General features: G+C 55.0%; 1 protein-coding gene across 1 annotated transcript in view; it reads left to right on the top strand.

The window, feature by feature from the left end:
* RAB26 (RAB26, member RAS oncogene family) overlaps positions 1–15,610 on the top strand; it is a 31,537-nt gene extending 15,927 nt beyond the window's left edge. The window contains exons 3-9 of the mRNA XM_054081097.1: positions 9,207–9,248; positions 10,066–10,132; positions 10,509–10,561; positions 11,842–11,907; positions 12,063–12,119; positions 12,602–12,678; positions 12,930–15,610. Of these exons, the coding sequence (XP_053937072.1) occupies positions 9,207–9,248; positions 10,066–10,132; positions 10,509–10,561; positions 11,842–11,907; positions 12,063–12,119; positions 12,602–12,678; positions 12,930–13,032 (465 nt within the window). The 3' untranslated portion in view covers positions 13,033–15,610. The remainder of the gene's footprint in view (positions 1–9,206; positions 9,249–10,065; positions 10,133–10,508; positions 10,562–11,841; positions 11,908–12,062; positions 12,120–12,601; positions 12,679–12,929) is intronic.
* Positions 15,611–17,191: the final 1,581 nt, after the last annotated feature.

The raw sequence follows: 17,191 nt of genomic DNA, 5'->3' as shown, positions 1-17,191 counted from the left end.
CTTAATGGACTGGTACAGACTCCAGAAAATCTCATTTGTTGTTCGGTTGCCCTCTTTCCTTTGAATCCTTTGAAGGATTCAGCTGGACGCAGGCTTGCTGCTCAGCGAGAACAGGGCTTCAAGAGCTGTCTGCCCCCGCTGCAGGGGAGGGATGGGTATTTGTGTGTGTAAGTGATAAAAAGCTACGGATTCCTTTGTCAGGTCTTTGGGGATTTGCTTTTTTTTTTTTTTTTATGGATGAGAAGTGCTCTTTAATAATGCTGTTTGCAGCGCTGTCTGCAGAAGCTGCTGTGCTACTGCCAGGTGCTGCTGGATGCTCGGACCTGAGTTTTTTAAATTGGATTGCAAAGTCTTCTCTGAAACTTTGGGCAAGTTTCCATCCCTTTAGCTGCCAGCCCAGCATACGAAGGGGAAGCCTGTCTGTGCCTCCGGCTGTGGTTGCAGGCACAGGTAACGCACACCCCGTGCTGCGCAGGAGCCTCAGTGGCCAGAGCCGTTCTCAGCAGCATCTCCAGGCAAAGTGACCCACTGCCTTCAGGAAAGTGGTGTTTGATAACTGGCATCATCCTGAGGGCGGAGGAGGCTGCCAAGGGGGCTGGGTTTGTAGCTCTAAAACGAGGTTATAATATTCTTCAGACTGGGATAGGCCAATTGGAAATGTTTGGACCAAGCATAACAGCAGGAATGATTAATCTTTCCTAACGTGCCTGCCATGCCAAGGGCTGCTTGGGTGTGTGTGGGGAGCTGGAGGACAGGTGGGTTTGCAGCCAGACTGCAGGTCCCCTTACTGGGTGTTTCCCGGTGGCTTTCTCTCCCCTGGCTGCTCTGGGCCAAACGCATGAAACTCCTCCTGAGCTGGGATGAGTTTTGTGCTGGAACTGAAATGGCTGCTGCAGGGTTTAAATGTGATTCCTGGGACAGAACTGGGCTGGTCAAAATCCCATCTCTTCTGCATCTGGGGTGGCTCTCCCAGAGGGATCATCCCATTTGTTGTCCTTGGAGGCAGTGCAGATGGAATGCATGGAATGGGACGTACAGCACAGGGCTGTCTGCAGCCACTGGGATTTGGACAGGGGGGAAGCAAGGGGTGCAGACCTGGGAGGGCGGTGAGCAGTGAGGCAGCAGCGCAGGGCACATCTCGCAGATCCCGCTGCTCCATCTCCCCGGCGGCTGCTGGGATGGGAGCAGTGGGACAGCAGCACTGCTGACACAGGGACCGGTTTCTTTGACATGAAAACCAATGCAAGGCATTATTTCCCCCTCAGTGCAAACAATTCTCTGTGTAACAGTAATTGATGACCCAGTTTTCATCCTCGCAGCATCGATGTGTGCTGTGTTTGTTGTAAATGACAAATGATATCGCAATAAATGCTCCGGAGAGATTCCTGTTCCGCTTTGCAGTGCGGTGTGGCCTTGATGAAGAAAATGAAGACAAATGTGTTGAGCGCCACGTTACTTATCGTCGGCGACAGCACAGCTCTGCGTAAGCCATCTCTGCCCCCTTTGTTTCCAAGGGCTGGGGAGTAAGCATAGATGCTTGTAAAAATATCTCTTCTATTATAAAGTAGAAAAAAAGTGCTGGAAGGGGTGAGTAACGCAGCCCCGGCTGGCGGTGGAGCTGCTGCTTGCTGTGCCTGAGTGGGAAGAGGGATGCGGCTGTGGGCTCCGTCACAACTGTGTGCAGGGATGGGCAGCAGCCATTCTGACACCTGTTGCTTTTGGGTGGCTCTGGTCCCTGGGATGGCAGTAACAGATCCTATCTTGTGGATTTTTAAATGTGGAACCCCCAGGCGCCTGCAGGGCTGGGGCACAGGCTTGTCTCCAACGTGGTGGAGACACCTGAAAGACTTGCATGGCCACCTCTTCCCATCTGTTGAGATCAACTTGAACAGCTCCATTGGGCTTAAAAGCATTGATAGGCTGAGTCTCGTCTGTGCCTCCTTCAAGGAACCATCCTCTGGCTCAGCCCTGGGGCTCTGGTGCCGGGCAGCCGGGCTGGGGAGGGAAAGCATCACCGACCCGGTACGGCTGCACCGGCGCTGGCAGCGGGGTGGCTGCAGGACACGGCTGCTGCGAGCGATGCCGAGAAGCAGAGCATGACTTTATTTGAAAATCAATGATCCTAACCAGATCCTCTTACCCCTAATCTGTCCCTAAGACAGGATTCTCTGCCTCTTGCCAGAAAAAACTTTTATGTGCGGACTGATGTGAATAGAGGTTGATAAGTCTCTAATTCTTCAGTGTGTTTGCTCTAACAAGAGCCTTGACTCTTATCTCCTGCAGAGCTGGCAGCCGGGGAGATGTTAATTGTGCTTTAATGTAGCATACACGGCTCCTGACAAGGACTGGTGTTCTGGACATCCCTGGGGCATTTGCTGAGTGCAGGACGGGGCTGCACTGCCCGTGGAGGTGAGGAGCTCTGCAGGGCACACAGAGGGTCTGTACCCACCTGGAGACCACGGCTTGGGGTGATGAGGGGGTCACAGTGGAGTGACCCCTCAGAGGAGGAGGGCAGGGGCTCTTGATCAGGGAGTGCAGGGATGGGATGAGGGGAGAGGTTTTCAGCTGAAAGAGTGGAGATTGAGATGAGATCTTAGGGAGAAGTGTTTTGCTGTGATGGTGGGGAGGCCCTGGCCCAGGTTGCCCAGAGCAGTGGTGGCTGCCCCATCCCTGGAGGTGTTCCAGGCCAGGTTGGATGCGGTTTGGAGCCTCTGATCCAGTGGGAGGTGCCCCTGCCCATGGCAGGGGGTGGAACTGGTTGGATTTGAGGTCCCTTCCAACCCAAACCGTTCCATCATTCTACGGACCGAGCAACGAGTGCCAACATGTTCTCGTTTCTGAGGGGATCTCGGTACCAGGGATCATGGCTGGCTCTGCTGCGGGAGCAGGCAGGTTCTGGGGAGAAAAAAAAACAAGGCAGAAGCTGCTATTTTTAGCTGCAGAGTGCAATGCTCCATTCTGCTGAGGACGTGTATCTCCTGCCCTGGGAGATGAATGGTTGGGTTTTCTCTCTGGGCAGATTTATGGGCTGAGATGGAGGGAACCGTGTCAGGGTGTCCTGGCTGCCTGGGCCTCCCCAGGACGCGTGCCGGGACCGTGGGAGACATTGCTGGCAGTGGCATAGCAAAGCCGCTTTTCCTGCTCCACAGCTGAGGAGGAGAAGCCTCAAATATGTTTTGCAGTGGCTGGGATTCGGCACAGGTAGAAAAGGACCATGTCCAGCCACAGCCTGGCACAGCCCTGCATCCAGCCCTTGACCCTTCCCACAGGCTCCAGCGCAGCATGGAGCTGTTTCCTCCCCTCTTTTGCAGGGAATGTGCTCTGAACTGGCTTTTTCCTACACTGGTGCTGGTGGGTTGGCTGGCTACATTCTCCATCGAGGTGCCGCGTGGCCGGGCAGTGCCGGATGCTCTCGACGTGTGTCCGGGACGAACGCCTGCGCTGGCCCATAAACCGCCGATGGGCAGAGCAGCCCTGCCGTAAATCACTTTGAAAGCTTCCATGAAGTCAAGATAAGAGCTTGGCGCTGCTCTTATCGCTCTGGTGTCTGCTTCTCATTGCTGAAACTGAAATATTTGTTCCTGGTTACTGTTTATCTCACCAAACAGATCTTGATTGTGGAAGCGCAGATCCTTGTGCAGTATCAGCTGCCCACCCTTCCCTTTCATTACCCCAGCAGCGATATCGGAAGGTTTTAAGCTCTGGGCAGCTTTTTTCTTGAGGTGGGGTTCGCTGCACCGGCCTCGGGCTCAGCCGTGCCGGGGGTCCTGCCCACAGCATCGCTGTTGTGTTCCTTGTGCCGTGCCAGGGGGTGCAAATAATGCAGAGCTGGAGAGCCGGTAAAGCCCCAGCTCTTCACTGGAGCCTGTTTGGATGGTTCGTATGCCAAACCAGACCCTGCTGCCGTATCCCAGCCTCCCAGCACCCCGTGTTGGCCAACATGCCAATACCGACGGAGGGAGCAGCCTCCGGCATCTCTGGAGCAGCGCATGGTACAAAGCCTGCGATGAGAGCAGAGACCAACAGCAGCTCGGAGCAAAAGCGCCTTTCACCAGTGAGCCTCTCACCAGTTTCTCTGAGGTTTCTCAGGCATCCATTCTGAAGAATTGCTTTCCTAATCATAAAGAAGTGCTTTGGATGTTAAATTTATATTTTTCTCGTTTCTTCTGAGCTGTTCTTCGCAGATAGTTCCTTTATACTGTGCATCTACATCTAATCTTTAAATATAGCTTCTTTTTGAGCTCTCAGACTTTTTAATGAGGTGGGCTGCATTTTAAGTCAGCACATTTCACCTTCCAGGTTCCAAATCATAAGCAGGCGGGGAGCAGAGGAGTCCTTCCTCCTCTGGAGCAGCTCGTATTTTCTAACTTATGGCTGCGTTAGGAAAGTGAGAGCTGGATACCAATAAAACCACTCTCCCAGGATGCGGGCAAACAGGAAATTGGGGGTTTTCTTTTCCATTTTCTTGAAAGAAAATGATTTTTTCTCATTTTCAGCCCCCCATATCACCCTGTCTGGCTGCTTTAATTTTGAGGGACCAAGTTTTTAGAGAACTACTTGTCCTGCGGGAGCACAGCGAGGCTGCTCTTTGAGCCCTGACCTTCGCCAAGGGCCGGGCTGTCCCTGAGCCAGGCTGCTGTGGCTGGAGGAGATGCTGAGCCGCCCCGACCAGCTCGCTGGCAGTGGCGTGTGTGCATGTGGGAGAACTCCAGGGTTTTAATGAGCAAATTTAGTGCAGTGTCCTGCTGTTTTGGGCAGATTTCCATGTCGATCTCAATCTATTTTTGCAGCTACTTTTGGAGGTGGTGTTTATTTGTCTGCTTGCTGGAGCCCCATCACAACTGCATCCCTGGCACAGGAGCGTTTGAGGGCTCCCCAGGCTTTGCCAAGTGGGAATTTGGATCAGAGTCCTGCCTTGGCATGGGGCAGGTGTCCCCCAGCATCTCTTCAGCCAGGTTACCCCCCGCCAGGCTGCCATTTACATCCTGGCTTCCTGGAAATAAAGGATGCCCCAATCCATCACCCGCTCCTTGTCTGCTCCTGAGCAGCAATGAGGACGTGGCAACCCCCACGGCCCCAGCCAGTGCCTGACACCGCAGCCGTGATGGTGTTTGCTTGGTGGCCGCACTGTCAGTCCTGCACCCACAGCAGTGCCGTTACCGCCGCTAATTAACCCAGCCCGTGCCCCAGCCACCTTCACTCAGGTTTGATGTGCATTCTGTAATACAATTCTTTCCTGTAATGCAATTTTTTCCCCTTTCTGTGAGATCTCACCCTGGCTCACCCTGGGGGCTGCCTCCAAAGCACACGGATGACATTTGGGGTTTATCTTTTCTGTCGTAGAAGTGGAGTCGGCGATGGCCGTGGGCTGGACCCCTGCCAGCTGTGGGGATGAGCCCACCGCAGCGGAGGCGTTGGTGCAGCTGCAACCCCAAGTTCTGAATGGTGTCAGCAAGCAGCTCTCCACTTGTCAGATTAATTGCGAAGCGAGTTAATCCGTGTATCCAATTTATTTTTTAAGACTTTAATTAACAAGCTAATGCATACCAAAGCTGGGGAGCAGCCGGGTCATCGTGAGATTGCTAACCCTTGGTTATGCTGCAGCCTTTGCTGGTGTGGGCTCTGGTGTCTGGGATGGGCTGGGATGTGCCGGTCGCCACCGGTGTGGTTCACCGGCACCGTGGGTGCCCTGTGCAGCATTACCCAAACTGCAGGCGCTGTCGAGTTGGCTCAAGCACGGTGTGGAGGCGCCTGGGTTTGGGTGGGAGCATCGTCTGTCATGGAGTGCACGTTTCAGAGAGCAGCACAATTTCTTCCTGCCAAGAGCACTTTTTCCCTCCCTCCTCTCTGCCTCTGAATGGCAGCGGCTGGGCCAGGATCATGCCAGGGCTGCAGCCAGCGGAGCCATTGGTGTGTCGATAATGCTGCTCTTAATTGAGCACCATCTGCACTTGGTAATTTAATTTTTCCTGCATCTGCAAGGTTCCAACTTTATTTATCTGATGTCCTGAGGATTATTTAACTTATAAGCATCATGTTCCTCCAACAAAGGCACTCCAGGCATTCCATGGCAGCCCCTGCTAGGAAATATTTTCATAACATTGTCCCAGCCCCAGGAAAAAAGACACACAAACTGGAATTGCAAAGGGCGACAGCAGAGCCGAGGTGTGGGGATGGTTTTCTGCCTGCTTTGGAGTAGCGGGTGGCTTGCTGGGAGAGTTACCTCTATTAAATTAAACTGTGCAAGATTAAGAGCAAGCCCTGAACAACACCGCTCAGCTCTCATTGCCATCAGGCCTGGCAGCGCATTTCGTGTTTCAATGCGTTGACAGACAGCTTCTTTTGTCTGTGGATGCTTATTATTTAACCCCCCCCAGCTGCGCCTTTGAAGGGCTGCGAGGGTGGAACTGAACTGCAGCTCCTTCAAAAAAATAATAATAATTGGAAGCTGGAAAGTCTATTAGCTGGGGCAGGGGGGAAGAGTTGGGAATCTGGTTCACGTGGCCACGACAGGAGCTGTTGTGAGCTGCTAGCAATAGCCCCTGCCTTTCCCACCCCGTTCCTCCTGCCTTCTGCTTGGCTTTTTCACCTGTGTTCTGCAGCCGCCCTGTGCTCAGGGAAGGCAGGGATGGAGGCAGGGATGGACGCAGAGACACAGGCAGAGATGCAGGCAGAGATGCAGGTAGGGATGCAGGTAGGGATGCAAGCAGGAGCTGCTGCTCAAGGCAGCTCCAGCCCCCGTCTCTTGCCTATAGGACCATCTCTGCAATTGCTCACTCTGAAACTCCGCTCTGTTCCACACTGAAACCCCGGGGAATCCATTTTCCCCTCCCCTGCTCCAGCAGCACCTGGGTCCTTGTACAGACTTTAATTAGCTTTAAGCATTTCCCCTCATGAAATGTAGGTCAGTCATAATTAGTGTGAATCCTGCTGCTGCCAGCTTTGCTTTTAATTAAGCTCCTGAAGTTGAAGTTGGTACATAAGGTGCAGCATCAGAGCTTCAGCGTTTTTGGCTGCTCACCAAGTGCTTTGTGGTCACTTTGGCTGGTCAAGGCCAAGGCCATGTTCTCCTTCCCTCCTGCTCGTGGTGGCCACAATGGCACTGCAGCCCCTCGGCACACACTCTCCTCCGAGCGGGAGGTGCTGTGGGGCCATGGAGCTGTGCAGGGAAGGGCACTTGATTGATGCTTGGTGCAAAGCTCCTGGTGTCCTCATCCCTTGTCATCCTCCGTCACCCCAAGGGCCCTCATCCCCCGTGAGAGTTGCTGGTCATTGTGCCGAGATCTGGAGCAGCTGGGAGCTCTGGGGCCAACGTGGAGTGTTTTCCATCCTCTGCAGCTCCTAGCACAGCATCCCTGGTGCAGTCCCTGGCAGGTGGCATAGGCAACTGATTGCCACCGACTGGGGACAGCATTTGGGTGAGCATGGCACTGGTGTGGAGCCTGGGGCTCCCAGCGCCTGCATCTCGCAGGATGCACTGGCACCTCTGATGTGACACCAGGACCTACAGTGAGTCCCGGGGGACCCAGAGTTTGGAGGAGCTTCAAAATAGGATTTTCTGCATAAAGTAAATCTGCCCCATCTCACCTGCAAAGTGAGTGCCCGGCAGAATAGTTCCCTGCGAAGGCGCAGCTCCTCCACTTGGATTTGCTCAGCGCGTTCTCCGTGCTGTGTGTTTCCAGCCCAAGTTTCCACCACTTGCCTGGGCGTGCGGAGGTGCCCGGAGCACCTCATGGCAGGGAACACCTTCGGGTTTGAGCACTTCAAGCCTCCAGCAGCCCAGGCTTTGTGTCCTGGGGAAAGCCTTGGCTCTGGGCGGGGGGCACAGTGAGCTGGTCCTGAGCCCCCACCAGCTCCCTGAGCCCTTTCGACTCCCACTCCACAGCCTGGCTGCCTATTTTCACTGCTCCCGGGCTGTGAATCACTCCGCTCCCTCATCTCAGTCGCTGCCTTTGAAGGTATTTATAAACTGCCATCGTCTCCCCTGCGCCTGCTTTAGCAGATAGTGTAAAATTAGCACTCTGGCTCAGTCCTGCCCTCTCCTCCTTGTCCATAACCGCGCTGTTCAGTGAGTGTAGATGTGCAGGAACCGGATGTTCCCTCTGCCTCAATTAAAACCATCAAAATAGCAATGAAGAGCCCCACTGGCACTGGTGGTGCTTGGCACTGGCATCCTGAAGTGCATGGTCCTTGCTGCCAAGTGGCAAGGGATGTGCAGGGATGGCTCTTGGCATGCGTGTGCTGCGGATTGCCTGGAAGGGTTTTGGTGGCACCAGAGCTGCTGCTGTGTCTGGTGCTGGGGCAAAGCCTGTGGTCCTGCTGGTTGGTGCTGGAGATGGTGGGAGCAGGGCTGAGCTGGGATCAAGGCAGTCCTGGCCGTGCCACAGCCACACACCCGGAGAGGAGAGGGCACCCTACGCCTGCTCCAGGGAAATGGGATTTAAACCTAGCATCACCGGAGAAGCGAATGGCTGCCCTCACTGGCCGGTGCACTGTTCCCTGGCAGTGCTTTCATCACGTCCTACTGATTACTGCACTAATTGCTGTGAACTGAGCAGGCAAATTAATCTCTGCTCTTCCCCTGGGACTGCTGGATCTTTAGGATTGCATTTGGTTGCAGCACAGAGAGCCGGGTGCAGCTGGCCACTGGCAGTTGCTCTGGGATGGAGTCAGGATCCATCTCTTACCCACCCTGAGCGGCACCGATGGGCTCCCCCATAACTCCTCTGCCTGGCCGTGCTCCAAGCAGGCACAAAAAGTTTCCTCTTGGCTTTGGGGAAAACCCCACAGTGGAGGAGCCCTGCTTTTTCTCCTCCTTCATTTCCTCTTTTCCTGCTAAAACCAAGCAAACCAGAGAAAATAAACCCCGACGTGAGAAACTGGTACCCCTGGGAGAAAAGTGGGTGCAAACAGCAGGAAGAGGAGTTATTTTTAAGTTGCTGCCTGAATGTGGAGTAGCTGCTGTGTCTTGTGAAGGCCGTTAAGGTGGGATGCTGGTGCTCATTAATTTATTGCCAGAGGTCTTCTAGCTGGAGCCGCACACCACACTCCATCAGCCTCCATCAGGTTGAAGCATCCAAGAGGCGCAGGTTGCTGCAGACACCAGGATTGATCTCCTGGCTGAGCTGCAGTGCCAACTGCACCAACAGGCGCTGTGGCCATGGTTAAAGAACTCACTCCTCACCACCCTTCCCCTTCTCTTTCAGAACAAGGTGCTGACGGTGGATGGGGTGAAGGTGAAGCTGCAGGTAGGTCCCCATAACCCTGGGAGCTGCTCCCGTTCTCCTCGGGTGTTCGGGGCTGGGCAGAGCCCCGCGGCAGAGGGAACCCCAGAAGTGTGTCCCCCATCTCTGCCCTTTGCTGGTGCATCTCCTGCCCTGGTCCAGCCCTTTTGGTGTCTGTGTCCCCTCGGCAGGACCCCACCTGAGGCTGGGGCTGTTCTGGCTATGGTGGCCCCTGTCCCAGCCCACCTGCCTCCTCACCACTTGGTGACTGCGGACCAGAGCAGCGCCTGGGGGGGTTACCCAGCATTTCTCCTCCTTTGGAAGAGCTATAGGATGGTGAGAGGGATGGAAATCCTCTGAAGGGATCCACATTCCCTGGCTCAGCCTGCATCCAGCCTGTGGGACATGCAGGAGGTTTGTGTCCCCCTGCAGCTGGAGCTGCTTTGGCCCCCCTGAGACCCAGCGGTTCCTCTGACCCATTGGCCCAGAGCTCAATAACATCGTTAGCGCTGATCTGCCCCCAGCCGTGCCCTGGCACTCTGCAAACGTCTGGCTGCATTAAAAACTGATAAATTAAATTAGCAGCTCGCCACGCATCCATCTGCTGGATGGATTTTCCGATTAAGGGATGTGTTGGGAGCCCTTTGCCATGCACCGTGGTCTCCACGCGCTGAGGAGCAAGAGGGCCTGCCTCAATATTGATTGCACTTGTCAGGTTTCCTATTTGCTCTCCCTGGAACAAGCGGCTGAGGAAGCTTCTTGGGCTCACACTATGCCATTTGGCATCAGGTTTGGTGCTGGGGGATTGTGGCTGACCCCTCTGCTCCTGTTTGCCTTTCAGATCTGGGACACAGCCGGGCAGGAGCGCTTCCGCAGCGTTACCCATGCCTACTACCGGGATGCCCACGGTAAGCACAGCCACCTCTGCTTCCCAGGGGAAACCCCCTCCCTCTGGCTCTTCAGAGCCCCGCGCTGCAACTCCAGGCTGGGTAAATTGGGAATCACTGGAGGGGCTTCCGTGGGGGAAGCACCCACCAAGGATAGAGGAGCCTCTGGATGTCGAGGTGCAAAACACCAGGAGCCTAAGGCACAGCCCATAGGGGATCTAAGACAGTTGCTTCCACAGCAGGGACCTCGGTGGTGGTTGAACACTGTGTCCCCATGTGTCACCCACAGCGTGGCATGCGCTGCCTTGGGGTGATGCTCTGAGCCCTGGGCTTGTTTGGCCGAGCTCCTGCCTGGCACCACAGCCGCGTCCCTAACGCACCGTCCCTCTCTTTGCAGCCCTGCTCCTGCTCTACGACGTCACCAACAAAGCGTCATTTGACAACATCCAGGTACGGCAGTATCCAGGCCCTTCCTGCCCATCCCTTGCATGCGACGGGCCGGGTCGCGGGTCGGCTGCAGGAGGGGAACATGTGCAGGACATGCATGTTGGAGGTGCGAACCATGGTCATTTGCTGACAGTGGGGCTGCCTGTGAGGATGCCAAAGGACGGGCACGGAAGGTTGTCCCTCTCATAGCAAATAGAAAAGGGTGATGGATTCAATTCACTGGCAAATTAATGCTGCGTGTAATTACAGCACTGCCTGCAGAACTTGCTCTGATAAAGGAGCGCAGGCAGCTTTTCCAAGCAAGGTGCTCCCTTGTCCTCCTCTACATTGCTGGGTTCTAAGGAGTCAGGCTCAGACACCACATTGCACCCACCTGCCTTGGTGCAAACGTGGGCAGGGGAAAGGGCCACATCCTGCTGCACATCCACCTGCCCCCAGCAGGTCTGCCCTTCCTCACTGGTCTTGTGAGGTCCCCTCGTGCTGCCCCAGCCCTGCAGACCCAGTCCCCGGCTGCTGCGTGAGGAGCGGTGGTGGAATGGGGTCACTGGGCAGTGGTGTGAGCCCAGTGTCAGCACTCAGAGACACAGGATAGGGATTGCTGGTGATGAGGATAGGTTTGATTCGATTAGGCTGGATTAGAGAGCAGGGAAGCCGCCCCATGGCTTGGGGAGGCAGGTTCAGCTGCCTGCCGGGATGAGTGTGCTCAGCACGGGGCCAGTGTGGGCAGAACACAGCATGGGGCACATGCCAGAGCAAACTCTCAGCCTTATCCTCCAAAGGGAGGTTTAGTCTTAAGATCTCAGCTGATGGGGAATTGGGGTAAAGTTCGACAAGTGCCTGTGGCGAGATGGAGTGGGCAGCAGGGCTGAAAGGCTGCCGTTGTCCTTGGGAGCTGGGGCTTGGTCAGCAGCCAAAGTGGGTCCCCAGGGCTCGGTGGCCCTGTGGGGCACCCGCTCATCTCCAGGGCTCTGGGAAAGGGTGTCTTCACTGGCTGCTGGCCACCTTCTCCTTCCAGACCACGGGGAAGGAGGCAGCTCCTCTCCCAAAGTGCTGCTGGATCGCATGGGATCCATGGGACCAGCTGCTCCTGCCTGCATCTCCCCCCCTGCACAGCTGAGTTTCTGAGCTGGGCTTTTCATTTAGCATCTCACCCCAGCCACCTCCTCCTCGCATCTACAGAAAGTGCCCCAGCATGGCTCAGGGTCAGCAGCGCTTCCCACAGGGGGTGCCCCCCATCCTCCTCCTCATGGAGCTGTTGCTAATGCCTCTCTGCCTCCCTCCAGGCTTGGCTGACAGAGATTCATGAATACGCACAGCAAGACGTGGTCCTCATGTTACTGGGAAACAAGGTGAGTGTGGCCCCACGGCATCGCTGGAGCCTCCTCATCCTCCCCGGACAGTCCTGCGATGGAGGGAGCCTGGGAGGGTGTGAGGGGATGTGGGTGTTGCCTACTGCTGATCTTCCAGATCATCCCAAATTGCTCTTTGGCATTCCTGTTGGCAGGTGGATTCAGCCCAGGACAGAGTGGTGAAAAGGGAAGATGGAGAAAAATTAGCCAAGGTATGTGAGGTGTTGCCTGCTGCAGTGAGTTGGGGGGTGAGGGCACCAACGTGTCCTTGATGGCATGCACCAATGCAATGGGCAAATGGAGACCAGTGCGACCCAAAATACAGCTGCGAGCACTTTGCTATTCTTCCCTTGTGTTGCTCTCCTCTCCTCTCCTCTCCTCTCCTCTCCTCTCCTCTCCTCTCCTCTCCTCTCCTCTCCTCTCCTCTCCTCTCCTCTCCTCTCCTCTCCTCTCCTCTCCTCTCCTCTCCTCTCCTCTCCTCTCCTCTCCTCAAGCTCCCACTAATGTTTTTTATGTCTTTGACCTCAAATATTATTTCTAAAGCTGTGTAAGCAACACCTGGGCTATGAACCCTCGTGCAGCTTTTCCTGTCCACGGCAGGGTGTGAGCTCCCGCGGCAGGCACTGATGTTGGCTGGGGCTGGGCTGGGATCCCCCAGGTGATGTTTCTGACACGGGTGTGTCTTGTCCCGCAGGAGTACGGAGTGCCCTTTATGGAGACCAGTGCAAAAAGTGGCCTCAATGTGGAATTAGCATTCACAGCCATTGCAAAGTAAGTGATGGGTGCAGTGGCCGTGCTGGGCGCTTCTCCTGCAGTGTGGCCAGCAGGCTTTGGGATAAAGACTGGCACTGTCATCCCCTCTTTTTCATTCCCAGGGCTCCCACCTGCGGCTCTCGTGTGGGCAAGTCCTTGCCCATCTCACATGAGATACAAATGTCTCATCATCCAGATGGAGCCGAGTGCACCTAAGCGGGGTGAGGCAGTGCAGGCAGAAAAGTAATGTGGTTTTCCCCTTTCCACAGGGAACTGAAGCACAGAGCCATGAAGCTGCCCAACGAGCCCAAATTCAAGCTCCACGACTACGTGAAGAAGGAAGTGCGAGGCTCGGGCTGCTGCAGGTCCTAATGCGCTCAGTGTGTTTGTACAGAGACTCATGCCAAGTGTTTGTGCGCTGCGCTCTCTCCTCGTGGACAATGTGTGCATGTCTGTCTGTCTGTCGTGTCTGTATCTGCCTAAAAGGTGAGCTGAGACATGGGCAATGGAAGCTGCAGCAGAAAAAAGCATTCCTGGCCGGAGTGGCCGCTGGCCGGGCTGCAGCCATGTGCCAGGCGCTGCTCCCGGAGCCCCCATCGTGTCCACCCGCTCTGCGAGCCCCATGGCTTCCCTTTGGTTGCTCCCGCCTGGCTCACAGCCGCTTGTCCCCATGCAGGTGGGCGCCCAGGAAGGGGCGGGTGGGCTGGGGTCTTGCTACTGCTCCTCCCAGGGCCGGGGAAGGCAGCTAGACCCGGCTGGGGCAGCAGAATTCTTTTGTGTTAGGAGGAATTCTGAATAAGGGGAGCAAATGCCTTTTCCACACCAAACATCTGGGTAGGAAAATGTCCCAAATTCCCCTTTCTCTCCCCACATGCCTGGAATTCAGCTGTTCAGGCCTGGGGCACACGGGACAGACTTGTTTTCGAGGCAACCGTTTTTGTAGTTGTTACGTATGTCTGTCCCTCTGCCACGTGGTGTAAGACACCTCCTCGGTGAAGGCTTCTCCTCCTCCCTGCAGAAGCCAAGAGCTTCGCTGTCTGTGTGCGTAAGCTCCTGCTGACCCGTCTGTTGTACGGAGATCCCTGAGCATTCTTCTGTTCGGGAAAGGCTTTGGTTCTCTTACTACCGCCGTTTCTAGTACTTTAATTGAGAAGAAATCCACTGCATCGCCGCTTATTCTAAATACCTTCATCTAAGCGTGATAGTATTTTTAGACTGCAGCAATGCTTTAATATCTTCAAAGTTCTCTTGGGACAGCACTTTCTTTTCAGGGAAGAAAGCTGAGGGGAACGCTGTAGGCATTGATTTTAAAGGTTGCAGACTCTCCTGCCAGCTCTTTTCAATGGACTCCTCGCCCCTTTGGTCTGTTCAGGCATTTGGCTTTTCTAAAGCTGCACTTCTAAGTATGAATTTGGATCAAGCGTTTGGCCTTTGGCCATTTTCTTCTTTGAAATTTCCTCTTGCACAGCCCCAGGTGCCCACCGTGCTGAACCGCCTGAAATACATTCGTCCTTCCTTTGCATTCCAGCCGGGCACCACCGTGCTCGCAGGCAGTTTGGGGTTTTTGCTCCAGCACTGAAGTCCCAACCTGCACAAGGACCTCAGGGCTACTGCCCATGCTTTGGGACTGCTCAGAACTCCAGAAACAGCAGCAGCTCCTGCCCAAAATGGGTCCAGCACAAGAACAGGACGAAACAAGATGCTACTGCCAACAGAGCAGGTTTTCCCAAATAGTTTTTTAGGGAGAAATGAGTCTTTCAACTGTGTGATTGAAATTTTATTAACTATTTATTGAGAAGCCGTTCCTGCAGGAATTCTTGCTGGGCACAGCAGGAGAAGGAAGGGCCTGGGGGGGATGGCGGTCAGGACTCCCGTGACCCACTCAGCAGAGCCAAAGGGACTGGCAGCACTGGCACAGCTGCTCCCATTGGAGCAGCAGCCGCTCATTCCTCAGCCAAGGCTTTCTCCAAGTAACTGGATTAACTCCCTTTGCCTTTACCTGCTCTAGAAGGTGGCAATGGCTGCTACAAGTTAGTTTGCAAGCAGTGCCAGAACACAGGAGGCTCTGAATGTGCTTGGGAACTGTTAAGCACAGGAATCCATAAAGCTCGCTGTTCCCCACTGCTTCGGTGAGCTTCGCTCTGCTCCCATGGCTGCTACTCAACCAGTGCCTCCTACAAAAAAGCCGCTTATTTTCCAGCCACCTCCATGCCCATTGATGGCTGTGTAGCACACCCCTGCTAATTGAGTTTAATTAAAAAAGAGGCTGGGATTTCCTCTAGCCCCGAGCTTGCTGCCGACCGGTGTTTTAGTACCTGAGCTGTGCAGGAAGGGCCAGCCCAGCAGAGGCACAGAACAGGTCAGGCAGCTCAAATACCACCAGTGTGCCCACATCTGCCTTTGGTGCTGTTTTCCCAGCAGTGCAGCAGCAGCCCGGGTCCAGAGGTGCTGGTTGCTGCCCGGAAGCAACAAGGAGGCTCCCTAAAGCAAAAAAATAAACAGCATTCTTAGTGCTCCCACCAGGTCGTTGCCTTCCCTCTTTCCTTGCAAGGCAGGGAGTAGCCTTGACTCTTGTAGAAAAAGCTGATGACTCTTTTTAACTTGTTGGGACCAAAATCGATTTAAGAAGCGATTTAAACAAGATGTAAATGCTGCCCTCTGGAGTACTTTCAATGTATCTGTAGGGAAGCACTAGCCAAAACCGATGTCATGGTGTTAAACCTAAAGGCAGACTTGGTCCCTTCTCCCTCCCTACGTCGTCGTCTCCCAACGCCAGCCTGGTCCCAAAGCTCCTCCTCAGCCCAGCATCCTCTCCCCACCATATGATGAGGAATTCATTGTTCGGTACATTCAAAGAGCCGGACTCCACATCACGTGCAATCTCTCTTTTTTGCTGGCTCTTGTTTACAGCTTTTTGTTTCATTCCTGTTAATAAAATTTTTTAATGATCTTTGTGGCTACAATGGTATTTTTGCATCTCCCAACATCCACCCTTGCACTGCTCAATCCTTCATTCCTGAACCTTTCTGGGTTCTTCTACCACATGCATAGATTCTGGTGCTCCAGTGCACCCAGAATTAAGGGACATGGGCTACGCTGCAGCATGGATTTGAAGGTGCTCTGGTTCCCTTTCAAAAACATCTGCTGGGTGCCCAAACCACAAACCAAAAAACAGAAAAGATGTCTTTTGACAACTTTATTAAGCTGTGACATTGCCAAAATAGAGACTCAAGTGGAGATACAACAGCAATTTCAGAATTACAAGGCTGAACTTGGGAAAAAACATTACCTGAGAAGCTTTTTATGTACTTGAGAGCAGCCCTGAAGAGGACTTGAGGGTGCTGGTGGAGAAGCTCCATGGGAGCTGGCAGAGTGCACTCGCAGCCCAGAAAACTGTGTCCTGGGCTGCAGGTGAGAGAGTGAATTCTGCCCCTCTGCTCTGTAAGACCCCACATGAAGCCCTGTATCTGGAGTCTTCAGCACAGAAGGACATAGAGCTGTTGGAGTGAGTCCAGAGGAGGCTATAGAGATGATCGGAGGGCTGGAGCACCTCCCATACGAGACAGGCTGAGAGAGTTGGGGTTGTTCAGCCTGGAGAAGAGAAGGCTCTGGGGAGACCTTAAAGCAGCTTCCAGCACTGAAAGAGGCTGCAGGAAAGCTGGGGAGGGCTCTTAATCAGGGAGGACAGGGACAGGATGAGGGGAATGGTTTTGAGCTGAAAGAGCAGAGATTGAGATGAGATCTAAGAGAGAAATGTTTTGCTGTGAGGGTGGGGAGGCCCTCGCCCAGGCTGCCCAGAGCAGTGGTGGCTGCCCCATCCCTGGAGGGGTTCAAGGCCAGGTTGGATGGGGCTTAGAGCAACCGGATCCCGTGGAGGTGTCCCTGCCCATGGCAAAGGGTGGGACTGGATGGGCTTTGCGGTCCTTTCCCACCCAAACCATTCCACAGTTCTAAGATCAGCCCAGCCCGGCGTTGCTTCAGCCGTCCAGCAGGCTGGGCTCCAGGAGGCCCCTGCCCCGCTCCTCGCTGCTGCGATCTGGTTCCCAATCCCGTTCCCGACGGGCCCTGGGGAGAGAAGGCAGAAGGCGGTAAGACCAGGCCCCGCCGCCCCGCCCGGCCCCGCCGCCGCTCCCCGGGCCTCAGCCACGCATCCTCCGCAGGGACCGCAGCCCTCAGACGAGGTGTCAGAAAGGGAAATGGTGCTCATCCCCGGCCCCCTAAAGTACCAGTACCAGTATCGGTATCGCTCCCGCTCCCGCACCCCTCCCTCACATCTCACCTCCGCACCGGAAAGACCATCCACGTGCCCCCGCCGCCCCTTTTATTGCCTGCCTCGCGCCGCCATTGGCCAGCCCGCCCTCGTGCTCAGCCAATCGCGAGCGGCTGGGGTGATCGCCGTCCCGCCCTCCGCATGCGCTGATTGGTCGCCTCTCTTCCTCCAGCCAATGGCGGAGCGCGGCGCGGCGTGGCCCGAGGCGGTGGCGCGCCGTCAACCTGATTGGCCCCCGGGGAGCGCGGAACCGAGCCAGTA

Source organism: Cuculus canorus, chromosome 15 (assembly GCF_017976375.1).
Source record: "Cuculus canorus isolate bCucCan1 chromosome 15, bCucCan1.pri, whole genome shotgun sequence".
Taxonomy (NCBI): domain Eukaryota; kingdom Metazoa; phylum Chordata; class Aves; order Cuculiformes; family Cuculidae; genus Cuculus; species Cuculus canorus.
Note: the sequence above shows the minus strand (reverse complement) of the source record. Positions and strands in the feature narration are given on the sequence as shown.